General features: G+C 38.1%; 1 protein-coding gene across 1 annotated transcript in view; it reads right to left on the bottom strand.

Annotated features, from left to right (window-relative positions):
- The window catches only part of PRKN (parkin RBR E3 ubiquitin protein ligase), a 767,906-nt gene that overhangs the window by 268,325 nt on the left and 484,150 nt on the right, over nucleotides 1-15,431 (bottom strand). The window contains exon 7 of the mRNA XM_056343712.1: nucleotides 14,910-15,046. Coding sequence (XP_056199687.1) covers nucleotides 14,910-15,046 — 137 coding nt within the window. The remainder of the gene's footprint in view (nucleotides 1-14,909; nucleotides 15,047-15,431) is intronic.

The following is a 15,431-nucleotide window of genomic DNA, read 5'->3' as shown; positions in this document are numbered from 1 at the left end:
GTGGGACTTCGAATTAAAACCAGTTGAACAAAGGAGGGAAAACACTTCCATGAGCTTCATCCAGTACATGAAATACAACGTTACACGTTCTGTGCATCTGGATAGTCATACAACACATGAGGGGTTGAAATTACTTTTGAATACAATGTATTCTGAAACAATGTTTTTCAGGTTAGGATATATTTACAAATATGCTGTAAAAATGCAAGGAAAATGGGTTTATTTAGAAATAATAAAGCAGTTCAGTGAATCAGTCCATCTTGATGACATTGATGCTATCTAGCAATGAGTTTGATGAATGAAAATTCTTTTAGCCAGGAAAGTGTGCAAACCCATGCATAAACATAAACATCTGAGCACCAACCAACTGGGTTAAACCTGCGCTGCTAATTTTGCATGTTCCTGTGCACTGCAGGTGAGCAATATTGCTTCCATTGGTGAAGGACTGAATATAAGCAGCAGCATACCCAGAATTTTCTGAAAAGAGGGAAGTGCAGGAGTGAGATACAGGTTACTTGCAATAAGAGCAATGAGTAAAAGGTGGGTGAGTCCTAGGTTACCCTAGGATGAAACACAGAAATGGGGACAGAATGACATAAAAAAATCTTTGTTAGAATTTCTTCCTCTTATTTATCGTGGAAGTCATCCAACTGAGCACTAGAGGTTAGGTCCTTTAGGGGAAACATTTATTACAGGCATAATGTGACTGTTTTGTCCTCAGCTTTTGATGTTGCTTCTGTGATGGGAAAAGAATTTCATGTAACATACCCATAAATCCAGATGAAGTCGGATGGAGATAAGGAGTCTATGACTAGCTTTCCAAATCAACACATTAAGATCTTTTTTTTAAACAATATTCTACAAGCAAATTCTCAATTCAAATTTCTCAAACAAAGTTCTACAATATTGTTTTGATAATGAAAATATTCTAAATGCTGGTAGTATTTTGTAGTTTTAGAAGTAAACCTTATTTTACTTTCTGAGAAAATGCAATGTCAAGAAATTGATCTTCACATAAATTCCTCTTGACTAGATTTATTATTATGAAATTTCTACTTTTCATTAAATAGGGTAAATATACCATTTGTAAATACTTGTGCCTTGAGGTATTTTCTGAAGAAAATTATTTATAGCTTTTTGCAAAAATAAAAAACTAATTCCTCCAGTGGACTTCTGTAGCACTTAAAAATGCAGAGCAAATACAGTCACACCAAGTAAACTCAGAATAGCTTTCATGATAGTCTATGGAAACTAGTCTATAGATTCTTGAATAAAGGAAAAAGCCCAGAGTGAAAGAAGCACAAATTGAGAGAGGGAAGAATGTATAGAAGCAGAATAAGTAACTCCCTGTGGACTGACATATGCTGTAAAAAAAAAAATAAAATTACTTATTTTAGTTCTGACAGATATATATCAGACATTCAGTTCTCTTGCTAGTAACTAGTTATGATCGAAGTATGCAATTCTTTATTCATACCACTGTAAGAGGAAACTGTCATGTCCAGTGCAAAGATGCTATGCAGTTTCTGATCTTAACTGTGCTCTAGCTTTTAATAACTGCTGACTAGAGTTAATCTGATTCATCAAAACTCCCTGTCCAGACGGTCTGCCATCCACAAATATGGCTGATGCATTTCACTGCTCATCTTCCTATTAAGAATAGTAGGCAGCTATGTTAAAGCAGAGTAACATTTGAAGCCTTTATAGAAATACTAGATCACTGGATAGAAAAGCAGAAAAACCACTGCATTTACTAATAATGTATTTTTGCACTCTCTTGGTTTGGTATTTTGAGGTGGTGGTGGTTTTTGTTTGGTTTTTTTTTTTTTAATACTGATATTCTCAAGCAGAAAAGATCTGTATGGGAAGTCATAAAATTCATACTACTTACCCAAGAGGCTAGAATTACTTCCTTCACAAATAAATAATTAGGTAGATTTACAAAATGCACATTATTTTCCCAAGTGACTGGAACGGCTCCAAACGATTAAATGCATAATTAGGTAGTTTTTCTAAAATGCTGATTATTTACCTGAGAGTCTCATCACATACTCTCTGGTAAATACTGTCTCTCTGCTAGCAGTTATTACCAAAACCGCCTCTATAATTTCCAGCCTTCCTCCAGCAGTGATATAAACAGAGGATATTACTTGGGGCAATGGATCATGAAAAGCAAAATCTGACTGTGCAGGGCAGACTATTTAGCTGACAAGCTGAACTTCCTTTGTACCTGGCATTGCACTCTTACGTATTCCAAACACAGTAGAAGGCAAACAAAAGGACTTTTCAACTTTTTGGTACTTTAATTTGTGTTTTAGCTGGCCAGAAATCCTGCTGAAGGCTGTGCCTATGTGTGTTCATACACATACATGGCTACCAAAGAAAAGAGAGGAAAAAGCCCCAAACTTATTAACTGTTTTCTACCTGGTAATGGTAATGAAGGAAACATCACGTGTCAGTCACAAAACAAATAAGCAAGCCCCCAAGCCCCACACTCCATTTGACTCAGGATTTTCTTTCTCAAGCAGCTATCCTGGGCCAAGTTACCAGAGTACCCAGCCTCTATTGTAACTCCTCTCATTGCCTCTCCCTAGGGGACACAGTCACAGCATCAGGCATGCAACAAGTGAGTGTGAATGTTCCTGCTCTTGATTCACTGGTTGTTGTCTAAGCTGTGCACAGAGAGATGAGAAAGAAAAAGTCAGGCAAAAAGACCTAGCTAGTTCACCTACACAGCCAAGGCGCAATAGCAAACGCCCTTTTCCTAGTGGTCACAGACAATAAAACTGACCCTCAGAAGTGATTGCTCTACGTTACTCCACCTCCAAAGTCAATTTGCCTTATGCTTTTATCTGCCCAGAGGCCCTACTGCTTTTTGGTCTGTACAGGAGAGATCAACAGTGACTGGAATCTCAATTAGAAAACAGAGGGCAGGAGGAGACAGCAAGGCATGCCAAGGTGAGGGAGAGAAAAGAAAGATGAAAGGAGAAATGAAGAGTGAGAGAAAGAGATGGAAAAGAATCAGAGGGTGAGCCAGCAATATTTAGGGATCAGAAAATAAGACAACAAAGGCGGGCAGACAACAAAGGGAATGGCAGTGAAGGACAGAATAGAAAGTATTTTTGCTTCTCAGAAAGAAGAAAATAAGGAAAAAATAAATTGCGAAAAGACATAATGTAGAATCAGGATAAGCTTATTCTTTGGAGGGGGAAAAAAAAACAGGGAGAAAGACATCAGAACAATGAAGCAGGAGACTTTTAATGTGCATACCTTTCCCACTGTATTTGCCAGTAAGTTGTTCCATGTGTCTGTTTTTTAACACCTTCAACTAAGCTATTTGTGTTTTACACATATAAAAAATGAATTTACAGTCACAACCAAATATCTTAAATGGGAGTGAGAATTTCTTTGGAATTCTGAATTGATTTTAATACAATAAAATTCTGTCCTAGATATTTTAGCCATTTCAGTAAAAGATGAACAGTAAAAGCATTCTTGAAGCATTGGTGAGTGCCTTGTGCAGTGTGAGCCACAAAGCTGAAGGTGTGCAACACATGGCGACAACTGCAGACTTTGACAGGTCATTGCTTTTATAGCAGGTGCCTTATTTTTTAAGAAGTTTAAAAAGAGACGTCTAGGGTGGCGGGGAACAGAGAAGAGAAGAAAACTGGTGTTGACAGACAGATAGTGAGTGACTCTGCAAGCACACCAGGATGCTACTTAGATGGTCTCAATTTCAAACATAATTGTTCCCATAACAGTCTGACCTCTGTTACACATACTGTGTAATCTTATGAATGTTGCTGCATTACAACTTATTATTTACCACTGAAATTTATCCACGAGCATGTGCAGTAAGCAAAGAATGCAAAAATATTGACAGGGAATGTGTGAATACTCTTCAAAGTTAAATTGTTAATGAAGGACATGACTAGCAAGGGTCTGACCAGTTTCACTTCCGTAAGCATTTCAGTAACAGGAAAGTCTTAGAACCTCCTTCACCCTCATTCCCCAGCCATTTAAACAGTGTATAAGCAAAACCTAAGTTCCACTGTCATTCTCAACTAACTGCATCTCTTCTGCCTCTTACCCCCTACCCTGGCTATGAATCAGACTAAATCATGTACTGGGAAAGTTCCTTTTTAGGTGTCCCTGATGCTGTCCAGCCATGCTATTAACCTAAACTCTTCAAATTGCAATGTCGGTGTCCTTACAGATATTTAAAGGTCAAAACATAAACTACTGCAGTAAATACAGAGATATTAAATTGTTCTGGCAGATCCTATTGTCCCTTTAATTGAAATAATGAGGATACTTTGTTTTTAAAATTGGAAAATGAAACATAAACATTTCTAAATCAGCCCAAATTCATGAGGCTTCAAAGTAAAAACAAACAAACAAACAAAAAAACCCCTGTCAGCCTCTGAATAATTCCTTTACAAGACCTTCTTAAAACTCACCATCTGCTTATAAACATATATTTCTTACCTTCAAGAATCTAGACTTATTTCCAAATTAAGACTACTCTATTATCATATGGTAGCAAATCTGCATAAGCAATAACTTGATGATTTACTGTCTTCTTACTGTAATAGGCTGTGACCCCGCAATCCAAACTTACTTTGACCAGTACCTCTTTCCATAGTCTTCTCTCAGGTACCCACGTTCACTGCCATTGTTCCATATACCCTCTCTGTGGCAGTTCCAAATCATCCAGCAAAAAAACCTCTAACAAATCTCAAGCAGATAAGAGTACAATTGCAATATCCAAGGACCAATATGTGAAAATGGCCTATGGCATCAAGTTCTAAGGAAAAATACTGAAGTGTGATACTTCAGTCAATGCCAAGACTGACACAGTGCAATGTGTAGATGTTCACATTTCATAAACATTTTACTTTTTAGTTAATATGACAGGATCTTGATAAAAGCATTCATTGCAGTGGCATTTCATCAGTGCAAACCACAGCATGCTATTTCAACCTCACTTCTGATTTCCACCAAGTACTTCAGCTACAAAGAGGGGACTTGATTTCCACGCTTACAAGATCCTTTTCTGCATCCTTCTCTGCATCCTTAGGAAAGGAAACAAGGCTACAAACTGACAGTAGGTAACATGATGACTTTTGTAATATGAACAAGGATTCCCCATGGATCAGAACAAGAACACTAAATTATTGCATACAGACCACCGGTATATTGGACTGCATTTGATCCAGATACAGAATAAAAATCTCTTTTCTAAATCATACACCTTATCCCCTTTCACCCCATATTTATTTTTTTCTTGAAATACATTTATGGGGAGACAGAATGTATTAAGATACAGTTTGAACCATGTTACTTTTTATAACCCTCACTTGCACCTACATTGTGTAATCATTTGACACATCTGCTATATCAAGAACAAATCTGATTTGAGTTTTAATAAGAACTTGCATCAATAAATTATATCAGATTGGTGATTAGTAGTATTATTTATATGCAATATTTTTGTACCCCTTATAATGCTGATGTCTGCTTCACAGGGATTAATTATTTTCATAATTTTGTCTAAGTAGTAATACAGAAAATGTCAAAAAGAAAATTAGATTTTCACTTTCCAGACACAGAAATTTAATTAAAGCCAACTCTGTGTTGAAGGGGAATGTCCTTAGCCAGTTCTGTGATGTGGCAGCAGCTCTACATGCTGTCATGTGGGAAACCAATGCTCAGAAAGTGACTCAGGGAATATTAATCACCAGGCTTCAGAGACTAAACACATGCTGAATGTTCCATAGTTGGTCCCAGTACATTATCTATGGAGTCTATAAGGTAGCAGACAGTAATGATTTCTTACAAACACCGTTCCTTGCATAGCCCACCTCAGAGATGGCACTATACGGAAAAAGACCCTCTGCTCAGATAAAAACTGATCCATTAGGAAATCTCCAGTTATCCAGGCATGAAAGGTCAGCTTCCCCTCATGCTGCTGTAGTGCAAGATAAACACCTCAAGCAAATTTCAGCTGTAAAAATCCGCACCTTCTACAATCGTTTGGACATTTTTAGGACAAACACTCAGGTGTCTCCAGTCTGTTGAAGAACAGTCCACATTTAAACCACTGAGCTAGTCATTAAAAACTGAATTCCCAGCCTTGGCAAAATCTGAGGGAAGCTGGAGACATTTTTTTTTTCTCATTTTACCTACCCTTCCTCTAAAGATCTTTTTTCTTTCATTCCTTGAATACTCACCAACACTTCTCCTTAATGCACTGCCTTTTTTGCCTCTTTCTCCGTTCCTTCCATTCATGACTCCTGACTCTATTCCCTGTACATTATTCTTTCCTTGTATTTATCTCCATTACATCCATCTTTCACCCAGTGTCTTCCTCATTAACTGCCCATGGACTAGAACTGGAGCATCAAGCAAGCCAATTTAGGGCTTCTAAGCACCATCCAGGAGCAAGTGAATCAAGTTCTGATTCAAAGTGAACCTGCCACCATGAATGAACACAAAAATTTCTTGTTCAGAACCTGATCCTCCTTTCTTAAAAAAATACACTTATCTGGAGAAAACAGACTTCAAGGACATATAGTCAAAATCATCATACTTGCTATAATAGCACTTATATAAAATGAATTAGAAAATAGCTTTAGCTTGAATTAAAGACCTATTCAAGCAGTTGAGTGTAAAGCTGGTGACTAACAAGACTCTATTACTTGATTTTATTGTTCATATAGGTGATGATTTTTCTCAATTGGATGGCAGCTTAAAAGTGACTTGCCAACCATACACTCACATCAAGTGATTATTATAAGATAAACCAATATGGGCAGAAGCACTTTCAGTCAGAACTAATACCTTTAATTTCCAAAGACAAAGTCACAGCTTTCACTGACTCCAGCTGAGACAAATTTCACCTCCACCTCAGCTGGATATAGAAATGAAAGACAGACAGACTCCTCTACACACACTTCTGCCACTGGTTCAGTATGCCTATTTTACTTTGACACTGGAAATCTTATTTTATAGGACAAGAAATCTACTTTTAAGAAGTTGCTCTTAAAGCAAATTAATTTCTAAGCAAGATTTTTTCATTATCTCTTTTTCTTCATTATTGCCAACCAGACTAAGCCTATATGCACTGTCATCTCCATGCAATTTACAAATGAAATATATTGCAACAGAAGAACTAGTAAGAGATAAGGGAGTAAAACACCTATAAGACATTTCACGCTGAATTTAATTAAGGCAATTCAGATTTCTGTAAGGATCATATGGTATAATTTCACTGGAGTTGTTCCCAGAGAAGAATCCAATGCCTGCCTCAAATATACCATGAGATCAAGCTCTTCTTGTTCTGTAGATTTTGAGGCTGTTTAGATCTGATGTAGGAAATCTGCTGCTACAGAAACAGAGCAAAGACTTGAGGGAACATACCTCAGATGTCACTGCTTGAACTTCAGTCAACATTGAAAATGGAAATGAAGGAGTTGTTGTGACTTCTAACCATGTCCTTTGAGCTAGCCTCATGCACTTGTGCTTCTAAAGGAACACAAAAACTCACTTGATACACTGTTGGTTCATGTTTATTTTATGCCCACAGTGAAAGGAGAATGCAGAATATAATAAAAAGTTCTTCAGGAAACTGCTGCAAATTCAATTAACTCTTAAAAGTAAAAACCTAGTTTATCTATAGGCTTTTGATTCCCTCCTCTGTCAAAGTCTGGTTGGAATAAACTTGTAATCACTTGAATAAGGTTAGGTTACCTTTATCTGCTAGATCAAGGTCAAAAGCAGTCTAGCTGTATTCCCTGGTAAGCTTCCAACAATTCTAAAAAAATATTAGGCAAAGTGGAAGGCCTTTCATCAACAAAGCACTCTCCTCCAGGGTGCTGCACAGAGCTATACTGCTTGTTTAGTGCACATACAGTCTTATAGAAAAAATCATTATTCATCTTGGTTTACTGACCAAGACTTTGTAGGAAGGGAAATTAGAGGAATCCACTCTTAAAACACTTTAGAGGTGAAAAAGATTCACAGAATCATAGAACAGTTTGGGTTGGAAGGGACGTTAAAGATCATCTAGTTCCAACCCCCCTGCCATGGGAAGGAACACCTTCCACTAGAAGAGGTAGCTCAAAGACCCGTCCAACCTGGCCTGGAAAACTTCCAGGGATGGGGCATCCACAGCTTCTCTGGGCAGCCTCTTCCAGTGTGTCTCTGCCCTCACAGGAAAGAATTTCTTCTTAATAGCTAACCTAAATCTACCCTCTTTCAGTTTAAAGCCATTACCCCTTGTTCTGTCACTATGTGCCCTTGCAAAAAGCCCCTCTCCAGCTTTCTTGTTGGCCCCCTTTAGCTGCTGGCAGGCTGCCGTAAGATGTCCCCGGAGCCTTCTCTTCTCCAGGCAGAACAACCCCAACTCTCCCAGCCTGTCTTTATAGCAGAGGTGCTCCAGCCCTCTGATCATCTTTGTGTCCCTCCTCTGGACTCACTCCAACAGGTCCATGTGCTTCTTACGCTGGGGTCCCCAGAGCTGAATGCAGTACTGCAGGTGGGGTCTCACGAGGGCGGAGTAGGGGGAGAGAGTCACCTCCCTCGCCCTGCTTGGGTCATACTTCTTTTGATGCAGCCCAGGATACAGTTGGCTTTCTGGGCTGCAAGTGCACATTGCCAGGACATGTTAAGTTTCTTGTCAACCAGCACCCCCAAGTCCTTCTGCTCAAGGCCACTCTCAACCCATTCTCCACCCAGCCTGTATTTGTGCTTGGGATTGCCCCCACCCATCTGTAGGACCTTGTACTTGGCCTTGTTGAACTTCAGGAGGTTTGCATAGGCCCACCTCTCAAGCTTGTCAAGATCCCTCTAGACGCCATCCCTCCCCTGTAGTGTGCCGACACTCAGCTCTGTGTCACTGGCAAACTCGCTGAGGGTACGCTCAATCCCACTGTCCACATTGCTGACTAGAGCTGTCACCACAAATGCTCTGAAAACTGTAACTGCTTGTTTTTTAATTCCTCGGAGGGGAAAAAACCTCTTCTAAGATGTACAATATACAAAAAAATAAAAAGCGTTTCTCCAGCCTCCTACATCTGCTTCTGTACACTCAGATATTTCATACTAACAAGAAATTATGAAAAGTTTATAATTGTCAAGAATTTGACACCCTCTAAATATTAAACTTATGGAGCACTGTGAAAAACTTCCAAAAGCGGCAGATGTGTGTGCTTCCAATCCCTTTTATTTATTCCTCTAATAATCACTGCAATTTCCTAAGTTACTTCAAATATATTTAAGCAGGGTTTTTGGAGAACCATATTTCAGGAACTGTTGACATATCGAGGCTTCACATTAGGTAAATCTTATTTCTTGGACCAACCGGTGGGTGTACTCTTCCATTTCAGGCCCCACTAAACTACACTACACTTGCTTCCTCATTACTTTCTTGAGAAAGCTCTGTTCATAGATCAGTGACCTTCACTTTAAAACTCCTTGCACAAACACACCTTTCTAAATTTAATATTCTGTCTAAAACAGAAAGATACAAAGACACTACTCAGAGTGATCAAATCAAATGCAGTTTTTCTCCTCCCTTTTACTTGCAAACTTTCATGATGCTACCTGCTTATTCTCCTTTTTTTTTTTTTTTTTTTTTTAGTACTATTATTTTGAAAGATCATTCAGAGATTCACCACTGCATTGACATCCTCCATAGGAATAAGACATACTCTTATGATACAAATGGCATGTAATGGGGATAAAAAATTCAATCTTAATACATAAGCCTCCTTAATCATTCCCCAGAAGCTTTCTTGCAATGGAACATGGCTCCTAAGGCAATTTATTATACTTCAAAGCTTTAGACCTTTTTATTAGCAGTTCCATACACAAACTGGTGGTAATTTTACTCATTTATTAATATATCTGTGTGGTAAAATCAGATTATTTCCAGATACAATAGTGTTTTGCAGTCATCAGGAGAACTGTGTCTTTTATCCAGATTCCTTGAAAATATGTCATGCATGTGATTACTCGTAAGAAACAAAGTGATGCAAAGACTTTTTTGCAAAGTGCCTACAGCAGAGTAAAACCTTGCCTTTCCTTGGCCCCACCAACTTTTCTTCTTTTCTTCCACCGAAGATCTGTGGAAATTTATTTTACCTTGGGGACCAAGACCCATAATGCTGTAATGCCATTTTAAAAATGAAATGGTGTTCATAGGAACAGTATGTGTTTAAATTGGTAATACATTGTATATTTATATACAATTCCTGCTTTGAGGTAATGCTATGAGATTCTTTGCCCTGCACAGTAACTAAATAACCATAAAGGATCTTTCATGCATATGCAAATCTGTCCCTCTAAGCACCTTATTAATTATTTCAAAGATACTTGGAGGTCACCACTCATGGAAATTTCTATGCATGTAGCCTCATTAATACAAGACACCATACAGAGAGATGGGATAGATTTTTGTTGCCATTTAACAAGGGCAGAGAGAATATAATCTGTAATGTTTACTTATTTGTTTTAATGACCAACAAAACCCAGCCAGCTCCTATCTATAACTCCTTGTTCTGAGCCGATACAGTAGGTTTGACTTATGGGGCTGCTGCCACATTGAACAGCTAATCCTATCAATGCACCACTTACCGTGCTCAGAGCTCTGGTCCTCAATGCTGGCTGCTCTCAGCTGGAGTAGTGCTGCCTGGCACTAGATTAGCAGCTAAACACTAAGGAATTAATGTTGTTTTTCCAAAAATCACAGCAATGACACATTTCGTGTCAGAACAAAGCAAAGCTATGGCATTATCAAGGTGATATATCATAGCTCATCAGCTGAGATGATAGCTGCCTTCTGAACACAAATCATCTCCTGCTTAATTAGGCCACATAATAGAAATCAAAGAAAAGCAAGGATATAACCACACAAAACACCTGAATGCAATGACAAAACACATCTTCTGGCATATCTGTGCCAGGGAGCAAGAAATTGAACCTACTTGAGAAGCACTGTTCGCCTGAATTCCCTAGATCCTTCCCAGCTGAAGTTATCATATACATGTGATGATAACACTGATCTCGTCTGTCACAGTGACCCTTTCCTGTAGCAGCTGCTGTTTATATTTATTCTGTTGTGTGTGCGGTACTTTCACCTCTAGATTGATCTAAAACAGATATAAAAAACTTGCTATGTTGGTACAATCCCTTGATAAAAATCAGGAACAGTGAGTCAAATGTTAAAGGAAACTGCAGGCTGTATTCATTACGTTATCTCTATTTTTGAAAAACACTAGAATGAACAGAACTAATTGGAAGTGCAAACAATTTAAATAGGCTTAATTACAAAACCAAACCCTCTTGTGCAGTTCCAGGGCAATGTATGCACATATGCCTTGAAGAAATGGGCTAGTTTTCAAGTAAATCTGTTCTTACATTAAAATGGAAAAGTAAAATGATTTTTAAAAATCTGAACTCAAAACAGTAGTATTTGCTGTTCAAGACACCATAAACACTACTTCAGCATTAGTCTGTCATGTTTAAAAATACACATATTAATATGACTGTTTCGATCTGTCTGTGCAACCTGGTCACTTACCATAACATAAATCTCATTACAGTAATACAACTTTGTTTTGTATTCCTTTTAGAAGCAGGCTCAAATCAACATCTAACCTTTCAATAAAGCTCAGATCTAATATCTTTTGCTTTGAGTCATGCTCTGTTAGAGATGACATGTATTACCAATATTGCCACAGCAAGAAAGAAAAGTCTTCTTGGCATGCCCCATGGTATTCATTCCTGTCAAGAGGAATTCATTTTTGGCTTCACTGAGGTAATTAGAGAAAGTTGTGTCAAACAGTGCTTTATTGTCCTCATACATAAATACAAACTGCAAATTGCAAATTGCAATTGCACAGATGAAGACTGCAAACTTTAGATGGCAAACCGGCAATCTTATACTATTCAGCAGGACTGCCATGATAAGGGGAAAAGAAAATCACGATACTGTTCTGAATGGTTCTTATTTGAATTCATTGCTGATGAAAGCTGTTGGACCCATCGCTATGAAGGATGTTAAAATCCTTTGTAGCTAAACAGTAAGGGACAAGGGGCTGGCGACTCAGGCATTCCTTCTCTTCAGGTGTGATTTAACTCAGCCTCATGACTTCCATAGTAGTGACTATTCATGACAACTCAAAAACAGTCATCAGCTCCTAGCTGAAATACAATCTAACTCTAGAAACAACCAAATTTCTTGCATGCCAGAAAGTCAGGTTCAGGTAGCTGCAGAAACAAACCAGCGATTTTACAACAGCACTCATTATTCTTCATCCTGCAAAGCAGTCTGAAAGACAATGCTTACAAATGCTTTTATTAATACAGAACTGGTAGCACAACAAATAGAACTGACAGAGGTAGCAATCAATTTTAGGTTTAGATAGAATATTATTTAAAATCACTGGATACTCAGAGACTGTGACTGAGAATCTCTCCAATACAAAGCATGCCAGCACAGTATAATACTCTTTTTAGAGAAAGTCAGGCTGGTTCTGAGCATGCAGGTATGCCTAGACAGCACCACACACCACTGTCCAGAGATACTAGCACGGGTCCTGAGGTAGTATTTGCCTAGTCAGTCCTCATCAGCCTACCAGAAGTGTCAAAGAGCCCATCTTACGTGCTATACTGCAACAACTATACCTCCTTCCCTTCAGCATCACTATTCAGCTCTAGCTCAAGAACCTCTACTGCACAGCACTGCACCGCGGCGCACCTAAACTCTGCACTCCACTGGCACAGGGCAGCACCTCTGCTGAAACTTTTCCAAGAAACATTCTTACTAACTGAAGAACAGAGAGAAAATCTATCACAATTGTATCATTATTATTACCACTATTATCATTAGTAGTACAACTTTAATGTATAGTATTTTGAAAACAACTTTCTGATGTGGGGAGTTAGGAAACTTTTAAGATTAGCAACATTTAAGCATTTCCAGATTTAGCAATTTTAACACTTGAAGTCTAACACAGCTGAGGCTAGATTGGCAGCAGCAGCTGCTTTTTCATTCCCACAGCTGAACCCTGTCTCTCTTGAACAGTAGTACTACAGTTGTCCTTTGTGCATCCTATATGGTATCCCTTTCTCCGGCCAAGCCTATGTCTTCCTCACTTCTCAAAGACAGAAATTGCATCCCTGAGTATTTCAGCATTTTCTCCTCATCCCATCCCTGCCCTGCTTATACTGCTCAATTCCCACAGTGTTCAACACACAGAAGAGAGAAAAAGACTGGCTTCCTACTGCCAGCCAGGGGTAAAAACTTCTGCAAACATCTCAGCCACCTCTCTGAGAAAAAAAGGACAGATAAAACTTCTGAACTGAACAACTGGAATTGCAAGATATAGGGAAAAACCCTAATACAAGTTTTGCACAGCATGACTAGCAATGGGTTTACAGACAGAAGGGGTGGAAGTGGATTAGTTTAACAACAGCCTGAACTGCAGGAAGCTCTGTGACACCAGCCATGGCTGCAAGGAGGCCCACGAAAGAGGAGAAAGATGAGCTGCCTACTGCATCACTGGGATAACTGACTAACCTAAGGAGCTAACAGGAGAACAGGGGAAAGAACCAATAAAGAGGGGGGAAAAGGATGGATTCATCTCAAGGAGGTGATTAATTTGTGTGGGAGCAGAAAATGGATTAACTTTTGGAGAAGCAAGAGGGAGGCTGAGAGTACAGACTGACCACACAGTACTACAGTAATGTCAAGGTCAAGGAAAGAGAACTGGGTATATAAGTTTCTGTTAAGTTCCTCATGACAAGTTTTCTTACACAACATTAAAAAATGTCTTGTGCAGTATGAAATAATGTGTAAATGCAGTAGCAATGCAAATTGTTGGGGGGAAATAAAATCAGACATAGAGAGACAGCATATAAACACCAATTCTAGTTAAATGTGAACTGAAGACTGTTTCTAGATTGCTCATGAAGCAATTAAATATAAATAATTTTAAATGGCTCTTACTATTGTACTTTCAATATCCTCAAGGCATGTCCTCATATGAATTAAACACCATTTTAAGAAATGTTGCCAATTTTTCTCCCATCTAGTAATTTGAAATTTATGTGTAAGTCATTCAGGTAACCAGGCAAACCGATCTTCTATGCAGCTTCTAATATGCTGGAAAACTATCTTCATACCACTGTGCAGCACTTGTGACAAACATATATGCACACATGCAAATTTAGCAACAGGAAAAATAATGGTAATATATTTCTTCTCACGAAAATTTTTGAAAATTTCGCAGTCCATGTGCCAGTGTAATTGAATCAATTCTCAAAACACATCTTTCACACTCAGTGTAAGCCATTTTTTAGTTAAGTCAAACTTTGTTTTCTACTCAGGTAAAACAGATAATCTACCCTTTTTCTCAGGGTGATCTACATTTCATTCAATGAGGTGAAAAATAGTAGCAATAACTTCATCAACTGGAAGGCTACTTGAAATTCCTATTGCAGTCCTTTTTTTTTTTTAGTACTTAAAGTCAGGCCAAGAAAGTTAACAATTTACTTAATCTTAAAGTGGAAAAGTAGAGGTCAAGGTGTATGTTTTGTTTTTTTTTAAATCAGAGTGTAATGCTGTCATCTGCTAGAACTTCATGATTATAAAATGCTAATGTGAAGAAAGTATGCATTTGCTTTTAAAAGAAATACCCTTTGGAATCCAGTTAATCTCCGGTTCATGTGTTCAGCAAGAACCTCTTCAATATTCAAATATTTTCTCCATGAAATGAAACCAACCATATGAAAAAATCTATAATTACACAAATACATTCAAAACTAATAGGCGATAAAAAATCTTGCCGTGAAATCAAAAATCACATTAATTTTTTAAAAAATTAAAATCAGTTAAAACGTACCCACACAAGGGAGGGAATAGCCAAGCTCTGGGTCATGGATGAACTGACGGTCATTCAGCATGGTCACACAATACAAATGGAAACAGTCTAGGCAAATGACGTGGCGATGCACACACTGGAACACAAGCACAGGACTCCTGTTAAAAACAAAACAGTGAAAATGATGAGGAAGAACTAGACTGAACTCCACAATATGCTTTGTTTCAAACTCCCAATTTTATTATAATTCTTCATTAGTAGCACACAAGATTATTATGTACATTAAAATAGAATTTAACCTGGCACATTGCAGCATTTTTTAAAAGAGATGGTTTCTAACATGAATCAGATGCAAGGAAAAGGAAGTAACTTTTTACTGAAAGTTGAAACTTTACTGAAAAATGGTACCGAAAGCAAGAGAAGTGCTTTAGTTACAGAAACTCTTTAGTATGAGGTGAGGTAAGACCATATATGGTAAAATATCAAATGGTGGTAGGAAGGAGTAAATAGAAATGTGATCAGCTAGGAAAGCTAAATAGGACT

This window comes from Falco biarmicus, chromosome 6 (genome assembly GCF_023638135.1).
Source record: "Falco biarmicus isolate bFalBia1 chromosome 6, bFalBia1.pri, whole genome shotgun sequence".
Lineage (NCBI taxonomy): Eukaryota > Metazoa > Chordata > Aves > Falconiformes > Falconidae > Falco > Falco biarmicus.
Note: the sequence above shows the minus strand (reverse complement) of the source record. Positions and strands in the feature narration are given on the sequence as shown.